The sequence below is a fragment of the Notechis scutatus genome, chromosome 1 (assembly GCF_049901735.1).
Source record: "Notechis scutatus isolate UNSWTSFEM ecotype Mainland chromosome 1, rNotScu1.2, whole genome shotgun sequence".
NCBI classification, from domain to species: Eukaryota; Metazoa; Chordata; class Lepidosauria; order Squamata; family Elapidae; genus Notechis; species Notechis scutatus.
Genome location: NC_142009.1, coordinates 251,242,609 through 251,263,469, shown reverse-complemented (window position 1 = coordinate 251,263,469; position 20,861 = coordinate 251,242,609). Strand labels below are relative to the sequence as shown.

Here is a 20,861-nt window from a genome sequence, read left to right as displayed (position 1 = left end):
AGAAGCTCCGCCGTGCAATGAAAGCGCCCTGGCTCTAGGCTCATGGGCTCAGAAAACAACGCGAGCCGAGGTCGCCGGCTCCGCTCGGCTTCTCCAACATCCAGCACCGCCCTGTTCTATGTGCCGGGCCTGGCAAGTCTGAGCAGCCAGCGCGTGGAGCAGGACGGCGCCGGAGATCGTTGGCTGCCTCTTTCGCAGCACGGAGGCCTCCCCTGGCTGGCCAGCTGCTCTCCTCCTTCTCTGCCTGGGAGGCTTCTTGTGCTGCAAAAGAGGTGGCTAATGATCCCGGCTCGCTCGGCTTCTCCAACATCCGGCACCGCCCTGTTCTATGTGCCGGGCCCGGCAAGTCCGAGCAGCCAGCGCGTGGAGCAGGACGGTGCGGAGATCGTGGCTGCCTCTTTCGCAGCACGGAGGCCTCCCGGCTGGCCAGCTGCTCTCCTCCTTCTCTGCCTGGGAGGCTTCTTGTGCTGCAAAAGAGGCGGCTAATGATCCCGGCTCCGCTCGCTTCTCCAACATCCGGCACCGCCCTGTTCTATGTGCCGGGCCCGGCAAGTCCGAGCAGCCAGCGCGTGGAGCAGGACGGTGCCGGAGATCGTTGGCTGCCTCTTTCGCAGCGACGGGAGGCCTCCCGGCTTGCCAGCTGCTCTCCTCCTTCTCTGCCTGTTTGTTCTGTGTGACCGAGGAGGAGGAGACCGGCCAGCTGGTTGGGGGAGGCTTTCTGCGCCGAGGAGGCGGCTGCTGGTGTCCGGCTTTGCTCCGCTTCTCCGATGGTCTGGCGCGGCCCTGTTCTTTACTTGGGCAGCCGGGAGCCCGCAATGGCGCCCATGGCAGCAACAGGCAGTTCCGCCCGGGCTCCGCTCAGGTGTCCGGTTGGGGCTGTCGGGAGTTGCTGCCGCTGGTGCGGCCCCAGTCCCGTGTCGCCTCGGGAAGGGTACATATATCGGTAATCTGAGAATTTCAAGGCACCTGGGATGATCACATTGCAGCCACACCAGAAGCAGCTAGATGACCAGCTTTCTTAGATACTGAATTGTAACATCTATTGCGATTCTAGGGTGCCATATTATGGTGATTTTATTATGGCTTCACTTTAATATACTATATTGTCCACATTCTTCACACATACACATATCCATATATATGCTGATGATTTATTTAACTTATATTTGCATTGGTGTGTATAATTTATTTTATTTGTGTTATATATCGGGATTGCATGTCCTCTGTAGGTGCCATATACTAAATAAATAAATAATAGCAAGCATGTTTGCCTTCCTAATAGTATGTCTATTTTCTAATAACATGTATGTTTTTCCTGCAGAGGAAGATGTATATGGTGTTTACTCCAATCTGTTGTTCAAGAATTTCCTTGCAGAAGGAGTAGTTTGTGGGCATAATTTATTTATTGCTTCAGATAAAGAGGAGCCTGGTATTATTCTAAAGGTAAAGAAAAGTTTCTTCATATGAATGTTTCTTAATGTTTGTATAAAATTAGTAATTCTCTTATCATAAACCAGAGTATTTTCATCTCTATTAATATTCTAGAATATGCTAATTTTTTATCAATTAATGTAGAAATTCAGAAAAATCCAAGAAAGATAAAAAGTCATTATTATGTTACATTCAAAAAACTGCAATAATAAAATCACATGTGAGCTTGAAGATTTTGGCTTGCCACACTGGATATAAAAAATGATTGACTAATCCTTTTTAAGCAACATGTATTGTCCGATTTTAATTCGATCAGTGTTGAAATTAAGCCTACTGGTTTGAAGTTGGAGAACAGAAGGGGATTGGGAGAAGGAAAAAATGAAAAAATATAGATTTTCCCCCTTAGCAGAGAAAATTGAGGACCAGAATAAGTATAGTAGTAATGCAGAATGGAAGGAACAGGGAGCTGGAGGTGGGGTGTAATTATATTGAATTTATGTTGGGTTTACTCTACAGGCCTTTGTGTTACCCACCTCATTGTGGTATTTATAACAGATGTGGCTAGAGAGAACTCCAGAGAAGCAAAACACAGATTGGAGGGCATTGCCTAAGTTTGCACAATATTTTTTATGCTTTCCTTGCATCCATATACTGTATTAAACTTTTTATGGAATGTATAGTGGAGAGAAAAGTAATTGTGAAAACGTCCTAGAACTGAACACAATCAATTTGTGCATGCAATCTGATTAGCAAGTTGCACAACTAAAATGCTACACAAAATTATGCATTCATAATAATTTAGTACAGTATGTGTGGGTTTTTTTTCATAGACCATAGAAGTACATGTCCTTTAATTGGAATTAAGATACCATCAACTATGGTATGGTGACTAAATTATTGGACTATGACTGGAAAAATTCTGGTTCAAGTCTACTTTAAGCCATAGAATGAACAGCTTTAGGCCAATTATACTCTTTTGGCCCAGTCTAACCCAAAAGTAGGTTGCTGCTGGAAAAAATTAGAGCAGAGAATGCTGGAGAATATCACCCAAGCTCCAGAAAACAAGTTGGTAAATAACCTAAATTATAGTTTTTAAAAGTGCAAAGAAGAGCAACTAAGATGATTAAAGGCCTGGACACTATAACATACACTGTGTGCACCAATATTAGGCAAGTGAGTATTTTGACCGTATCATCATTTTTTATGCATATTCTCCACCTCCAAGCTGTATAAACTTGAATGCTTAGTTGGCATAAGTATATCAGGTGATGTGTATTTGTGTAATGAGGGACGGTGTGGCCTAAGGAGATCAACACGCTATATCAGAGGTCTCCAAACTTAACAACTTTAAGACTTGTGGACTTCAACTCCCAGAATTCTCCAGCCAGCATAGCTTTTGGGAGTTGAAGTCCACAAGTCTTAAAGTTGCCAAGTTTGAGGACCCCTGCCCTATACCAAGGTGTGCATAATTATTAGGCAGCTTCTTTTCCTCAGGCAAAATGGGCTTAAAAAGAGATGTATGACTCTGAAAAGTCAAAAATTGTAAAAAGTCTTTCAGAGGGATGCAGCCTCTTGAAATTGCTAAGATATTGGGGCATGATCACAGAACCATCAAACATTTTGTTGCAAAAAGTCAAGAGGGTTACAAGAAACGTGTTGAGAAAAAAAAGATACACAATCACTGGCAAAGATTTGAAAATAATCAAATGTGAAGCTACAGAAATCCATTATCCTCCAGTGCTGTCATATTCCAGAACTGCAACCTACCTGGAGTGCCCAGAAGTACAAGGTATTCAGTGTTCAGAGACATGGCCAAGTAAGGAAGGCTGAAACCTGACCACCACTGAACAAGAAACATAAGTTGAAATGGCAAGACTAGGCCAAGAAATATCTGAAGACAGATTTATCAGAGGTTTCATATGGATTATGAGATGAGAGTGACTCTTGACGGACCAGATGGATGGGCCTGTGGCTGGATCAATAATGGGCACAGAGCTCCACTTCAACTCAGATGCCAGCAAGGTGGAGGAGGGGTACTGGTATGGTATTATTAAAGATGAGCTAGTTGGACCTTTTGGGGTTGAAGATGGTCTCAAAATCAACTCCCAAACCTATTGCCAGTTTCTAGAAGACACTTTCTTCAAGCAGTGGTACAGTCATTTCAAGACCACCATGATTTTTATGCAGGACAATGCTTCACCATCTGCATCAAAATACTCCACTGTGTGGCTAGCCAGTAAAGGCCTTAAAGATGAAAGAATAATGACATGCCCCCTTCCTCACCTGACCAAAACTCTATTGAGAACTTGTGGGCCCTTATTAAATGGGAGATTTACGGTGAAAGAATACAGTACACCTCTCTGAACAGTGTCTGGGAGACTTTGGTTGCTGCTGCACAAAAAGTTGATCGTCAACAGATCAAGAAACTGACAGACTCCATTAATGGAAGGCTTACGGCTGTTATGGAAAAGAAAGGTGGGCTATATTGGTCACTGATTTTTTTTTTTGAACTGTCAGAAATGTTTATTTGTAATTTTTTAGTTGTTTGTTTATTATTCTCACTTTAACAGATGAAAATAAATAAGTGAGATGGGAAAATGTTCATTTTTCATCTAATTGCATAATAATTCTGCACATTAATAGTCGCCCAATAATTGTGCACACATAGATATTCTCCTAAGAAAGCCATAACCTCACTTTTACTTTTTAAAATATTCAGGTTTGAGGTTTATTAACATTTTGGTTGACCAAGAGCATTGTAGTTGTTCAATAATTAATCCTCAGAAATACAGCTTGCCTAATAATTGTGCACACGGTGTATGACAAACGGATGCAGGATTTGGCTTTGGCTAGTCTAGAGAAAAGAACTAGGGAGGAACATGACAACATTTGGCTAGTCTAGAGAAAAGAACTAGGGAGGAACATGATAACATCCAGTATTTGAGAGGCTGCCACAAAGAAGAGGGAGTCAATTTATTTTCCAAAGCATCAGAGGGCAGTACAAGAAACTAATGAAAACTAAGCAAGGAGAGAAGCAACCTGGAATTAAGGAGAAACTTGCAACAGTGAGGACAATTAATCAGTGAAACAGCTCCTTCCAAAGTTGTGAGTGCTTCATCACTTGGGGTTTTTAAGAAGAGATTGGACAATCACTTATCTGAAATGGTATAGGGTCTCCTGCTTTAGTAGGGGCAGAACTAGAAAATCTCCAAGATCCCTTCCAGCTCTATTCTGATTGATTGATAGAACTCTTTGGGGTATTTATTTTGTAATGCTTTGTTTTTATTGCTTATATATTTTATTCTTACAAATGCTTGTGTGTTAATTGCTATATTATGACCACTTTCTAGACAATTTTACTATGCCATAAAATTGGCTTTTCTTCAAAACTGTACAAAAATCTTAGAAGAAAAAGTTTATGTTAGATATCTGATAAAACAGTAAATTTCAGCTGTAAATTGATGCTGTGATGTAAGTTATCTTCCTGAGAATTTTGAGAATTGAAAATCTATATAAGAGTGTAGATTTTAAAATTTCCATTGTCATTGACTTTCCATCATAATTATCAATAGTTCCTTTGCTGCCTAGCATATTGGTCACTTTTATACATAGATTGAATAGTACTGTAGCTATTTTTTAACTTTAAATGGGAGTTTATGGTTTTTCTGTAATTAAGAAAAATATTGCCTGTTCTAGAAAGAAAAAAAAAAGTGTTTATACACCATAATTAACTTAAAGCTATGTAACTAAAAGGCAAGTGGAAAATAGAAATGTCCCATCAGCGGCCTATGGTATGTTATACGATCACCTAGTAATTTACCCATCATCTTTTGAAAACATTTACATGTCTAAGTCAATGTCAGCATTAAGATGGGACATTGTTGAAAAATTACACTCCTGCTAAAAATGCCTTGGAAATATATACATAAAATTTTATGCAATTTTTTAAAAAACATTTCTGTCTCTTTCATTCATATACCGGTAGTTATTATCCAATAAGAAATTGCAAAGGAATAGGTGAATCTTTATATAATGAATTATACATTTTTTGTACTCGTGTCAGAAGGTGTTTTCTGGTTGAAAGGATTAGATGGGGAGGCCCAGGCGGATGCTCCTTTCATGTTGCCAGAAGGAGCTGGAACGAAAAACGAGAGTTCACCCCACTTCATGGCAGCACTCGGGTCTTGAATGTGGACTTCTAACCTCCCACCCAGTGCCCTAAATGTGAGAGCCACCGTGTTTCTTTCATTACATAGTTTTTAAAAATAGCATTCAAAAAGTGCTTTTGGAAAGACTTCTATAAGCTACACTGGATGAAGGAATGCCTAACACTGGTTTTGTATTTTTTGTATTTCAGCATTCTAGTATTTTTGAGAAGATACTAGAATGCTGAACAGTGGTGAATACCTCACTCAGCATTCAGGAAATTACAGTTTTGAGGCCAAAGGGTAGCAGTCTGAAGCCTGCAGTTGTATTCCAGCGCACAAGACTAGCTGCAAAGGTATCCAGGCAAAAGAGCAAGGTGATACTGGAACAATTATTTTCAGGCTGTGCTCGGAATGGTGTCTTCTCTCACTTACATCAGGACCCTTGATACAAACTGGGCTTTCCAAATGATTTAATTGGATTTAAATTTTGTATTATGTGCATATCCGCCAAATAAATGTTTTTGGGAAAGACTTTTTGCAGATATGGACCCTGATGTCTTCAGGGTTTTTAAATTTAAGTTGTAATATTTGTATATTTTAATGTTAGTTTTTAAAAATAATGGGCTTCAGATTTTTCCTTTCTGTAGCTTTGCTTATTGTTACTCTAGTATAGTATTTATTCATAAGATGTTTCTAAGATTTTTCTTCATTAATTTAGAAATATGGAAAACTAAAATAAAAATGGAATATGTATCTAATTTTTCACATATTTATATTTTATATACTGAGGTTTTAGTGACTAAAGGAAAAATATATGAAGTTGACTTGAGACCATACCCTAAAAGTCTGATAAAATATTAAAGAGTGACATATATTTAATTCAGAATGCATTTTTCCTTTGCATCAAATGTCCATTAGATTTCACTATATTTGTATCTAACATATGTTTTCCAGATGTAAAAATATCTAGTCCTGCAATTATAATTAGATCCTGTCAATGTTTGTTTTCTGTTCTGAATATTTTAATAAACATTAGGCAGCTTTAAAATTGGATTTTTATATGCATACATCATGATTCATTCATGGATTTTTACCAGAAATCCAGAGAATGACTGTTTTTAACAACATTGTTAGTTCAATACCTAGATGCCAACTCTTTCTCTCTTTCTCTTTCTCCTTTCCCTCTGAATCAAGGTAGGTTGTACAAGTTTTTGACAGATGCCTGGAGGTAGTGTTGAACTGGATGAGGACCAGAAAACTAAAGCTGAATCTAGAGAAAACAAAAGTGTTCTGGTTAGTTGATTTTTAAGCCTAGGAATAAGAAATATAGTCTTTGCTGGCTGAGATAGCATTACATCAAAAGGAATAGGAGTCACATCTGTTCTTGACTCCAACTCTCAGTAAACTCACAGGTTCATTTGCAAGAGAGAGTGTAACCAGAGTTAATCTGCTGCATTTCCTGCAGCAGGACAGGAAAGCAGATCAGTGGATCAGTGCTCTCGTAATCTCATGATGAAATACAGGTAGCTCTCAATTTACAGCAGTTCATTTAGTGACCATTCAAAGTTACAACAGCACTGGAAAAAGTGACGACCATTTTTCACAGTTACAACCTTTGCAATATCCCTATAATTATGTGATCATAATTGAAATGCTTGGCAATTGGTTCATATTTATGACAGTTGCAAAGTCAATGGGGAAACTAGATTCACTTAACAACCAGGTTACTAATTTATCAACTGCATTGATGCACTTAACAACTGTGGCAAGAAAGGTCATAAAATGGGGCAAAACTCACTTAACAAATGTCTCACTTGACAACAGAAATTTTGGGATCCTTTATGGTCATAAGTCGAGGACTTCCTGTACATGTAAAACTTCCATTTCCAAGAATGGAACATCCCACAGAATTCAAGAACACTGTGTTCCTCCAAACTGCTTGGGAGATAGTTTGCAGTGTTTTAGACATGGTCACACTACAAAGCAAATCCATGTTGTCCAGAACATCACATTTCATAAACTTTCAATTTAAAGGATGAACTTCAAGAAAATGGCTGGGTCACCCTGAAAAGCATGATCAAGGCTCAGAATGTCAACTATTAGACTACTTTAAACAAATCCCAGAAGCTAAACTTCATGCAGAATTCAGCTATCTTGTTAAATTTGTTCTTCTAAATAGGTTGTGTCATAATAATCCTGTAAGCAACATTGATTTTCTGTTAGCTATCAGGCTAAATTTAAAAGTACTGGCACTGTTATATAAAGCTTTAAAAGACTCACATTTGAAGGATCACTTTCTCTAATATTCCAGAACATAGAAGCCTTGCTTCTGGCCCCAGAAATTAGTTCAGTTCATAGTGTACTAGTCAGAAATTGGGCTTTCTTACTTGTAGTTCTCTATTTGCATTTGTTTGGGGGGAGATTTATGTTCCTAGCTGTCTTTAGTATTTTACTGGAACATCTAATCTATTCTCAGATTGTCTGTTGTTGTTTAATGAACACTGTTAGAACTATTGTATTTATGGTATTTGAGAACTTTTGCATTTATTATTATTATATTAATTAAGGTAATTTTCCCTTTTTTCAATTTTTATTCTGGGATTGGCAATATAGAAATTAAAGAAATAAAGGTTTACCATTATAGGAGAGGCCTGTTTCAGTATACGATAGCCAAAAATCAAGAGTCTGATAGTACTTTTTGTGACTAATACATTTTGAAAGGCATACAGTTTCATGAGCTGCACCATCTGATGAAGTGAGCAGCAGCTCATAGAAGACTATGCTTTTAATAATGGTTCACCAGTAAATGAGCTCCATGCAGTTCTAATGGCTCTATGAGCATAGCTCACAAATTTTTGACAACCCGCTCAAACCAAAGTTTATCTTGTTCTCTAAACCAGGAATGCAAAAAATTGATGACACATAAATCATGGACAGAATTGGGAGTCAGCACGGAGCAATCAGAACAGCACTACCATGCTGCGGATTCACTGTGCCAAATAGGATCAAATTATGTCCTCCATTAGAAAATTTCCCATGTTTCCCTCGTTTCTACCATATTTTTCTTGCTACAGAAAATCTGTTCATGGGCGGAGTTAGAATAACTATAGTATTATGAACTATCTGTCTAGAAACACCTGACAATTACATCAAAATAATTGCTAGAAATAAATTTTATGGACATTTCTTTCATTAGCAATAAGTGTTCAATTATTTTGTTTACCAAATGTATTCCTTTTGAAATCTAAGATCTAGTTAACATATGTAATATTTAACAACGAAATAGATTTCTTGTTAATACATCATTCTGTATGTACTAATAAAAATAGTAAAGTTATTTGTTCAGCTTTGAAGTATTACTGTATAAATATAACTTAAAACATTAATTGATAGTTACAGTTTTAACTGCAATTGTAGATTTATCAGGCTGACAAATCAGTGAATGCTTATCAGAACATAGAGGTTTGAAGATGCATAAATAAATCATTATAATTTTCAGCAATATTTATTTTTTAAAAAAAATTGGAAGGATCGAAGTAGGCTTTCCATACACAACATGGATTATATTACTAAATAATAGCACAGTAGTAGTCCTCCAGCATTTAAAATACCTTAAAGAGAAGTATGATGCCAGTAGTTAGTGTAATGCATTGTTAATTAAGAGACTGTGAGGTTAAGCTTCATTAACTGTTGTGGAATTGTGTCTTTGATTTTATTATACCCCAGAGACTAGGAGAAAAGAAGGAGGTCACACTGTTAGAATCTGACTTTGTTTAATACATTTGCCAAAGAATGCAAGCAGACATTCCTAACAGAGAAGAATAATAGAAATGCAAGATTTGTTTCAATATTAGTTAAGGAATGAAACTCCTAAATATTTAGAGATACAAAGGCACATTTTTAATTACCTTAAAATACTCTGTTTTCTCTGTAATCTTTTTGATTACAAATCTTCCATTGGCATTGAGAATTGTGTGCATGTGCACCAGAAGGACAGTATAATATAAAATACATATGACAGGAGATAGCTATTTATTTGAGTTTATGATTTTAAATAAAATTATTCTTTCTTGTCTTCTTGCTGTTATAAACTTGTGGAATTTCTTGTTTTTTCTGTTTAAAAATAAATCCTTGAGGGACATGTGTCCTAGATCTCTATTGTTCTGTAACTGAATGAATGGTATTCATAATTTTATTCTCTCGACTATTCTAGTTTGTGTTTATGCATATGTAACAGGATTCTCTTCTGCTCTGGGGAGATTCTTGATGTGTGCAAGCAATGTTTCACTTATAAAGGTATACAATCCAATTGGGTGGGTAAGATGATGAAAATGAAATTGCTTACTTAATGGATTAAGATTATATTTGAATGTGTAGTTTTTGCATGTATGTAGATAAGAACATTAGTCCATTTGTTACTAGAAAGCTAGCCAAAACAATGAGTTTTCTATAGGTTTATTGAGAATTTTTATACAGTGATTGACTGGGTGGGTGAATGGATGAATTTATTTTTAATCAAGCTATCTAAATATATTAGGATACAAATCTCATCACCTACAGGTTGGGGAAGACCGGCCTAATTTTTCCCTTAAAGGTTCTATGTGTTAATCCCATCTTTGCTTTATGCTTTTAAGAAACATTCAATAGCAAATTAAGAGTTTTTATTTCTCAAATTGCAATGCTTATTTCTCTCTGCTAGATCAGTGATAGACTCTCATCTTAATGTACTAAAACCTCCATTAATTTGCATTCATTTGTTTTATACACTACTTACATATCTTTGCCTCCCTTCCCCTTTTATGTAAATGAACTTAGTTTTATATCTAATGGCACAACAGCCCAACCTAAATCCAGGAAGTCATCTGCAACAAGTGCCTACTTACCTTCTGTTTACAATCCTTCAGCAAGGGAAAATCTACTACTAATTTTAGTAAACAGCTGTACTACTAGATATCCTTTATCATCAAGAAATTCCTCCTAATAATCAGCCTGAGTTGCCTTTCTTTAATTTTCAGTGAGTTAGTCCTTGTTCTAGCAGTTTCAGCTTCCTATACATTTATTATATCTCCCCTAAGTCTCCCACATGCACACCCAATAAAATAACTTTAACTTTTTTTTTTCATAAGGCTTAGTTTCCAGATATCTTATTATTCTGATAGTCTTCTTCTAAACCTGCAACAGTTTCTTCATATTTCTTTTAAATCTCATCCAATAAGATGAATGTTTTCTTGGAAATGCCTGTAATAAAACAAGCACATAAATTAGCATCACTTTTATTTTTACTACAAAAGCTTGTAGAATTCAAGCAAATACCATTCAGAACAGCAAAGGGAGAGAGATATGTTTAGGAGCCATTAAACACTTCATCTGTGTTTTCAGACTAAATGTTTAAAATATAGTTTAGGCAGTTTGATCTTAAGTTTGTGTCTATGCTAACAGTAGGTACATAAAAGTAGCAGGTGTGTTTCTCATTGTGAGCGGCAGAATATAAGACAACAAGAGGCTTAGTTAAATGAGTACTTACAGGGGATTTAGTCTAATGATAATCTCTTCTGGAACAATGGACTGTGACTCCTATAAATTGTTTTTTGGTATATGGCACATAGTTATTTTTATGTTAGTTAAAATGTTGCAGGTGTTACTGAGAAAACACAAAGTAATTTTATTAGAGGTAAACACCTGAAAACTAATTTAAGCATGATTATACAAACTGTTCAATATAACTACTATCAAAAACCATGTGCATAAACTAAAATATTATCAAATGTTACTGAAAGAATAAATGATTTTTATTATGGTACTAAAATGCTTGGGTACATTAATAATTTTGTATTCAAATCAGTATGGAAAATATACAGTAATATAAGTAGTAAATCTCTGAGGGATATGGGCAGTTTGGAAATATGATTGATAAATACACAAATATAATTAAATGAAATCCTACTTTCATTGCTCATTGCTCAGAAATAAGTGTAAAAAGGTTTTAAAAGTATATGGGATTTTATACTTGGATTTTTTTAAGAAAGGAAACATTTGCTTCCTGAGTACTTTTCCCATCTTTCCAATTGTATAACTACCTAAAAATTGTGATCAATTTCCCCTGCATAATAAAAAGCCAACAACAAATTACAGTTTTCAGTGCAGATAGTGTTGGATTTAGATTTAGGGGCTTTTAAAAAAAATATTATCAGTGTAAACAATAAAATATCAAGACTAGTTTTCTCTGATGTCTTTGAATGGAGAAGTGGATAATAGTATGCTACCAAGGCATTGGAATTTGATTCAGAACAATGAAATTAATCCATGTATTCTTCTCTCTGTTCTTAGAGACATAATTGTTAGTTTGTTCTAAATTCTCAATGCAAACACAATGACTTTCATAAAAATGAATGTATCTATAAATTTCTTGATTATATTATGTTCTGTATTTGATACTTTGCAAATATATTAAATATGGTATTCTCCAAAAATGTTCACCTGTTATATTCTTTATAATCCTAGAATCATGTTCTACTATCCTCCCCTCTCCATATATCACTGTCATATTAGCATGTTGCTTTGTTTTTTAATGATGTAAGTGAAAAATAGCCTGAGCTGGAAGATGAAATTAAGCGTATCATCAGTTTAGAGTCATTGCGTTGCCAAAAGGACTCAAGTACCACCCTCATGAATTCTTATGACCCTTATTTAGCGCCAATTTAGTTTTGACCATTGGTTGACTAAATCTTTGTGTATTGGTAACAATATTAAACTTTCTGTGCTTTGAACTCATAGAATGCTCTTGGTTATTTGCGCCTGATAGTAATTCATAACACATATATTTCACAAATATTAAGATAGCAGTGCCACCATTTTCATAAATGTGACAGCTTCCCGTGACTTCAGAAAGAGGGTCCCATCCTTCAGAGTAGGGATGTGGCTACCTGAATAGATTTGTACTTCAGTATACCCATATAATTCCTTTACTTATGAACCACACTGTTGGTTTCCAAATGCAATTCAGGGTACTGGAATTCAAGGCCCCTCCTGTCCTCTGGAATAGGTTTTACCCCATTTCTTCTGACCTTCACAAAAATATTAAAATGGTCAGATTTTCCAGACTGTGCATCAACTTAATTTGTATAATGAGTAAATGATTGCTACCTACATATTGCTTAATAAACTTGTTTATATGGTATTTTGTCCTGTGGGATTTTTATATTTTAATTATTTGTACATTGCCTGGAATCTTTTTGATCAGGCATTTGAATAAATTGAATAAATAATAATTATTATTATTAGTGTTTCAGGTCACACACAATATTCATTTATAACAAGTGACTATAACTTGGTTTAAAGATATCAGTAACTTTTTTTCTGGATTGGTTGCAGATGAATTATATTTAGTGGAAAGATAGAAAGAGGCCTCATCCACTTCTAAGTATATGGAATCCCCAAAGATTTCCAAGATCATTCCTCCAAAAGTTGATACACAATGTGTTTAATTCTCAAGGATTTTGATAGATTTTGGGTTATTGTTTCACTCAGATTTCTTAAAATACTATAAGCATCCCCCCCACACTGCCTTTTCTGAGCCCTACACCAAATAACAGCCTTCTATCATTCGGATTTAGGAACCGTGATTGTTGTAGATTTTGTATGTCAGCCAGTCCACCCATCAGAACGCCACCTTCACGCATGGTGGAAAAGCTGTGGAGAGCAGATGAGAGTTAACTACTCTGCAATCGAAACTCGTACTTTTAGTTAGGATAAATGATTAAATTGCAATAATGTTTGTATCATCAGCCCTGATCCTGTAAGATAGAATCCCAGAAAAGAAAGGGGAGGGGAAGAAATGAAACAGTTATAAGCTGGCCCTTCTGTGGATCATTTACCTTTTCTAACTGGTCCTTCCTACTGACCTTTCACTTCCATATCCAAAGCCATCTTCCCTAGCAAAGCCTCTGAGGTTCATGGAGGCTTCCTTTGGTCTTGTCATGGTGCCTTAGTTTTTCATCTTTTCAATTGCAAACTATTTCATTTACATATTTATTGTCTCTTTATAAAAGGGCAAATAATGTCATCTCCATTCTGGGGCTATTCATAATTATTTTCCTGCTCTGTTCTAGCTCAGAAGATGATGTTAACCCCTCCCAGGATTTTCATAGGGCAGACTCTCCCATTCTGGACAATGTCTGGATATGTGACTTCAATTCTCCAAATTTCCTAACCATGAGAATCATGGGACTTGAAATCTACACATCTGGGATTCATTCAGATTGGTGAAAGCAATTTTATAAGCTAGCATCCTTTTTTCTGCCTGTGCTCATTGTTGATAGAAAATATAAATTACAATACTAGCTGCATCGATATATTTGTGCATAAACTAAATTTAATTAAATGATGTTTATTATTGTTAGATTTTTTTAAAAAATCCTTCCTTATAAATAATTCAAGGCAGAAGGCTTACTATTGCTCCCATCTCTAGTTTTCCTCAAAACAACCTTTTGAGGGTGGTTGGGCTGAGAGAGAGTGACTGACCCAAAGTCACCCAGCTAGCTTTCATGCTTAAGAGAGAACTAGAGAACTAGAACTTACAGTCTCCCAGTTTCGAGACCAGTATCTTAACCATTATACCAAAGTGGCATGTTGGAGTAGAAATGTATACAGTTGCTATGGTTGCAAATTGCAAAGAAGGGAAACATGATGAAAATCTTTTCAGCACTCTTTACCTTCTTATACATCCTTAAACCTAAAACCTAAAACTCTGTAATTGCTTTTTATTTATATAAAAACTCCAATACATTTTCTTTTGGTTATGCCTAGACATAGTGTTGTATGGCATTTTTTCTGGGAAGAAAAGATTATCCTAATAGTCATTTCCCCTTTCAAAATGGAAGGGATTAAAAACAATGCTTTTTGTTAACTCGCATATTGATTTTCATGATTTTTTTAAATCTGAAATGTTTCCACATAGTACTAGGGTATCTCTTTCTCAGTGGATGCAAGCAAATTAGTTATATCATTCTGTACATTCAAATTTTAAGGGAAGCCTGAAAGTAGAGGCATATGAGAGAGGAAAAAGATAAAATGTAATTTTTAAAAAAGCAGAACTCCTTCCTTTGGGTTAGAGAGAACAGATATTGCACTAAATAGCACTTAGACTTACATACAGCTCCACAGTGCTTTACAACACTCTCTGAGCAGTTTACTAATGTCAGTGTACTGCCCCCAACAATCTGGATCTTCATTTTACCAACCTCGGAAGGCTGAGTCAATCTTGAGCCCATCAGGATCAAACTCCTGAACTGTGGGCAGAGTTAGCCAGCAATAAAGTTTTTTTATATGTTCAAATGTCTGAAATCCTTCAGCATAGCTGCCTCTTTTCCCAGAATTCGTGGTTACTCTCCACTGCTGTTCCACCCATCCTATGACTGCTATAAAAGGCTGTACCTGGGGGCTGTGTTCATGCCTCTGTGCCCTCTGAGGGATACTTTTGCAACTGACTCCGATGTTGCACAACTAATAACTCTGATTTTGTCAAAAGTGAAAGGAAGGAGAGAGTTGTGGAACAAGAGAACAATCATTCTAATTTAGTCCCAGTAATCACTTTCAGCTTTACAGAGAGCAACTGTTGAACCAATGTATATATGGGATAAGAGACAGCTTCTTTCCTGTAGGGTCAGAGCTAGTAATAAGAATTTAACTAAAGCTTGAGAAGCTCTGAGTTCACCTGTGGAAATTACTTTGTAAGACAAATTCTTTCATATATCTTCCTATTTCCATCTCTCATGTTGAAATTCAAAACGAAAGTTCTGTAAGATTGTATTGCATCATATTTTACTCCATATTGCATCTCAAACATATTTCTTGTAAACGGCATTGAAGTGGATAGTTACTTGGTATACACCTAATTCTCAGCCATGTTTTTAACTGCATTATTTGTTAACCCTCACATTGTAGTCCAGCCCATTATAAGAACACTATATTTATTTATTTATCAACCCTAGCAGTATTGTATTGTTTAGTAATGTCCAGGAATTCTAATATCTTAAATGGTCCTTGTTGACCCAGGTGATGATTGACCCAATACAGGATTCTATTCCTGTTTTCTCACCATATTAAATGGATTAGTAGATGCATTTAGTCTGGCTCTTCCCTTAAGATCTGTCTAGCATACATGACCCTTCTGGAAGAATACATTATCACTAGCACAGCTCTCAACCTCATCCAAGTATCAAACGACCTTCCCCTATGTCAAGAGTATGTCTATGAAGGATTATTATTGTTGTTCATTCGTTACACAGTCCACTAGATGTTTAGACTGGATCTGGCATTTTCACGTATCAAGTCTTTCCCAAGAACTGGTGTAGGCAGATGTTGTTTGATAGTGTTAAAGGTATTGTCACAGGATACAAGCTGTTCCAAGTAAAGCTGTCTTTTGCAATTGAATGATAGTGATGCTGATGGTATTCAGTGGCGCTCCAGATATTTTGGGTTTGCATCCAAGGAACATATTACTATTAGTACAAATTTTGCTTTGATTGCACAGTCATTCTACTTCTGTTTTCTGTTGTCCTTTTTTTTAATTAGAGGGTATTGTTATTATTTTACTACTGAAATGGATATCTTCTCTTGTCAGTCAAGAGACAGTTAGATTGGTATGTACCCTTGTGCAACACAATGTATATTTATACTGTGCAATATATTCTATATTTACACAAAGAAGGGAAGGTATAGTTAATAATACTAACTGTATTATTTCACTTTAGAGTAATGACACAAATTATTATAACCCTTGGCCTTATTCTTTGAGTTGGCCAGTATTATCTCTATATTGCAAGTATTGGAGCTAAGCATTTTATATCAGAAGTTCGATTCGAACTAGGGACTTTCAGATGCAAAGCTCAGTCTCTTAGCTGTTACAATGCACTGTGTCTCATTTAGACTATGTTTGGTACTCCGAGTCATGATCCTGTTCTGCTTCTGGGTCACTGCATCAAAACTGAAATTAGATGCCTTGTAACAGTACACTCTAGCATGCTAATTGCACTTGGGCAACTCCTGCCATAGAAATGGGATACCAGATCCATTAAGCAGACACTAAGCATTCAGAAAACATGCAGCACATTATCTCACATGCATAATAGACAGGGATCCCTATTAGCACAACACTTGGTCAGCTGCAAAGTCTCAGCACTTCTTTTTTGGTTAACAAATTGGGGCCCAATAGGTAGAATTTATTTCACAACAATGTCATTTAAAAAAGCAACAGCAACAACCTGTCTACATTGCTATAAAACTGCTAAGCTTAAAAGTATTTGCAAAATGCTTCAGCATATTTACTAATCCATGTAGCATTTACAGTTTTAGCTCTTAGGTAGATACATTTAGGTAGTTAAATACATAATTTTCAATATGCCTCTAAACAGCATTGATTAGCATTGATTTGTACTACTGATTATTTTTCAGCATAGTGATACTTGGTATTTTGTAATAAGTTTTAAAACTTTTGGAATAAGTTATACCATACACTGTGATTTCTCAACTATTTTTTTTTCTTCCATTCAATCATATATAATTCTTGTAGTGCCTGGACAAGTCCCTGCAGTTTTCTTGTCAAGTTTTTTTCAGAAGTGGCTTGCCATTTCCTCCTTCCTAGGGCTGAGGGAATGTGACTGATCCAAAGTCATCTAGCTGGTGTTGTGCTTAAGGCAAGGCTAGAATTCAGTTTCCTGGTTTCTAGCCTGATGCATTAACTTATACCAAACTGGCTTTCATTTTCAACTATAGTACTATATTATGCTAAATTCTGTAGGGTTGCAGTGCCTCAGGTAGACCTGCTATGCAATTCGGAGGTCCTCCTAGATTCACAACTCCTGCTTGATGAGCAGCTGTGCCTAGCAGGTCCTTTGCACAGCTTTATAGTTGTGCACCTGTTGCACCCATTTCTGGATCAGGAGGCTCTGCTCACAGTCACTCATGTCCAAGTCGCCTCCAGATTTGACTACTGTTACGCACTCTGCATGAGGCTGCTCTTGAAGAGTATCTAGAAGCTTCAACTGGTACAGGGCAGTTATATGTGCTCTGAGAGCTGCATTGGCTGTCAGTTTGCTTTCAGTTTCAATTCAAGATATGTTTTTCACCTTTAAAGCCCTTCAACTAATATGGCTCCCCATCTCGCAAATTCAATTCTGGGTAGCTAACAGAGTTAAACAATGTAGTATAAATACACCATAAAATACATTTCTTGTTATTTGTTATAATTATTACATTGAACATTTTAAGAAGAACTATAATTGATCAAGTGTATCTCAATTATTATATTTGACTTGTATTTGGACGACCTGTATTTGAGTTGTACTTCAAGAATGTCTGTGAGCAGTTTCTTTTTGAAAAATGTGATATATAAATAAATGATCTGTAAATAAGTATTGCTTCTCTTGAACTGAAAATAATGATTCAATTAATGGAAGCCTGAGATTATATTATACTCTTTTACAATTGTATAACACCACTCACTCACGTTTAACTTTTGACCTATCCATTTCTTACTAAGTTGGCTACCTTATGACCTAGGATTCATTTCATACTAAAATTGGCTACCTCAATATATACCCATATGTTTTATTCCCCTGCTGACTCCCCCAAAACAGAACTTTCTATTTTGTTACATTTCAGGCCTTTTTTATTGTATATTATGGAATATTATTACAGCACTATCTTCTGAAGTGTTATTTCTTACTTCTAGTTTTCTGTCCTATGCAAATGTGATAATTTTCTCTGCTTCATTTAAGTAACTGATAAAATATATTGGCTTTCCAATCCTCTACTCAAAACCTCTTTTCAGTCTAACGAGAAACTAATTAATGATCACCCCTTGAATATGTTTTTCAGTTAACTATGACATTATAGTTTTACAGTGCTATAAATTATATTTTACCAAATATGTTAGATTATATTATTAACTGAGTTGCTGAAATCAAGATAAAGTAGCCAACAGCATCAATAGAGGTCATTAATCTAATTACCCAATCAAAAGATATGATTAGGAAATAATCTGGGCAAGATCACACTGGTTTTTTTCTTTCTATTACCAACTTCTTATCACAATTCTTACAAATCACTTTGCCATGATTTAATGATCTTCCTTAGTACTGAAGTCCTATTCCAATATTCCATTCTTGAATATAAGAAAAACTTTTGCTTCTCCCTCATGCTTGTGGATTTCATCTTTTTTCTCTCGAGAGTTCTTCAACAAGTATTTTTATGATATTAGTAGGTATCACTTATCTTTGCTACATAATAGATTAATCATTAATCTTTTTTAATTTTAAATGTTTCTGTAAAATATTATTTTAATTCAGGAACTTCCATGTCCTTTGCCGAATCTCTCTGACAAGGAAATGGAAGAAGTAATAACTATGAAGTCAACACAAGATTCTCAGGAGTCCATGAGAATAGCCTGGCGTTACCAGAACAAACCAAAGCAGGAGGTAAATAATATTTCACAATTTTTTAATAAAATTTTACATTAACAAACATAAAACAATGTTTGAATAATCTCTGAACATTTTACTTGAGGGATGTGATGCCAGTATAGAGCATTCTAAAACGTTGTTTTTAATGAATGTTCTTTGAACAATCTTAAAAGTATTCTGTGAATTGCTATTGGCTTTGGATCAGTTTAGTTTTGCTATCCAAACTAATATTCTGTTTATGGATTGAAAGGAAATGTTGACTTTGAATATTACACTGAAATAATTGGGAGTGGGGGAATCAATACAACCTTTTCAATAAAAATTGACAGTGCACATGAGCTTTTAGTGTAGAAGTTTTTTAAAGTTGTTGAAGTTAACTTGTAGTACTCACACAAAAAAAAGCAGAGATCAATGGACCAATTGGTATGCTGACTCTAATCTATATTAACCTGTCAAAAGAAAGAATTAAAGATTAATATAAGAATAGATGATGTTGAAGCCATTTAAAAGAGGGTGGAAAGATTTATGCTACAGAATGCCATAGCACTGAGTGGAAGTATACTATTGGAAGTATGAAAAATAATTCTTGCTGGAATGAGGGGAAAAAGCATTAGAATGACTGCTGCAAAAAATGAGGATAAAGAAAATATAAGCTTGAATTATAAAATGTTTTCCATGAATATGGAGCTGAAGATTGGTTACTGAATGCTAATAATGAAGTACAGAATAAACTAAATGCTTAGGAAATTGTTCAACATTGGGAAGAAAATTAAGAATATATCATATCTCCTTGGTTGTTTAATAGATGGATCAATTAATGTATAAATTATATTTGTAGTCACATTAGATATATGTTGATCGGGACCATGGATGTGTATATAGTTTTTATACAGCTAATGCTACATTGTTGATTGAGATCCCAAATTATTTTCAGTGAATGTTGGATGGATTGTATAATGCAATAAAAACTTCAACATTATTATATGCAAGACCATCGTTGTGGAAATTATAAATAAATGGGGAAATGAAGCAAATAAATGAATTTGTGTAAATAAGAATGATTACTAAAGATGGGGAAATTAATGAGAAAAAATAGCTATGCAAATGGTGGCATGATAAGCAGGTGGTATAGGATTCTCTTGCCAGGAAAATATTTGTTAAAAACAAGCAAAACTCTATAAGAGCATGTTTCTGTCCTCTTTATTATATGGAAGTTGGAATTTATGTGAGGAGAAACAGAATATATTGTATTCCAGGGCCATGGGGTATTCAAGAAATATGTCTGTTAAAGCTAGGGGAGGTACATTCAATAATTAAAGAGTAACAAATGAAGATGCTGAATACAAAACGACCATTTGTTTTAAGTGAGTTTAGGTAGCTTAGTCATAAATAAAATGAATGAGGATTGACTCACAAGGCATATATGTAAAGAATGAATAGTCTGTATAAGATGAGTGTATTTTTTTAGTTGCCTACACACACACACACACACACACACACACACACACACACACACACACACACATACACACACACAGATATGTTTTGGTCAACAAATACAGCATTTGAGTAAGCAGTATTGTCTGTCCGTAATATAGAAAACTAATTATTCACCAAGATGCATGATCCACAGAGAGCATGACTCTAACTGTGGTTCTTAGGATGGTCATTAATAGTACTCTCCTCATTCCCAACTATGGATTTGTTGTTGTTGTTGTTTCCCTGATGTAGTAGTATCTCTGATAGTGACAGGAAATAGCAAGAGTTACACATTAGGCACTGAGTATAACAAGAGGTAAATCAAGTTTCCTCTAAAAGTTTG

General features: G+C 35.6%; 1 protein-coding gene and 1 long non-coding RNA gene across 7 annotated transcripts in view; both read left to right on the top strand.

The window, feature by feature from the left end:
- Positions 1–20,861, top strand: part of ELP4 (elongator acetyltransferase complex subunit 4) — a 159,261-nt gene that overhangs the window by 19,343 nt on the left and 119,057 nt on the right. For 4 of the 6 annotated variants that reach the window (XM_087951055.1, XM_087951058.1, XM_026664785.2 and 1 more), the window contains exons 3-4: positions 1,322–1,443; positions 18,926–19,054. In XM_087951055.1, coding sequence (XP_087807181.1) covers positions 1,322–1,443; positions 18,926–19,054 — 251 coding nt within the window. The remainder of the gene's footprint in view (positions 1–1,321; positions 1,444–18,925; positions 19,055–20,861) is intronic. The other 2 variants (XM_087951056.1, XM_087951057.1) reach the window with 1 other exon arrangement.
- On the top strand, positions 6,393–12,346 carry LOC148133325 (uncharacterized). The gene is made up of 2 exons (XR_015746677.1): positions 6,393–6,872; positions 8,480–12,346. It is a non-coding gene; the product is annotated as an uncharacterized LOC148133325 (long non-coding RNA).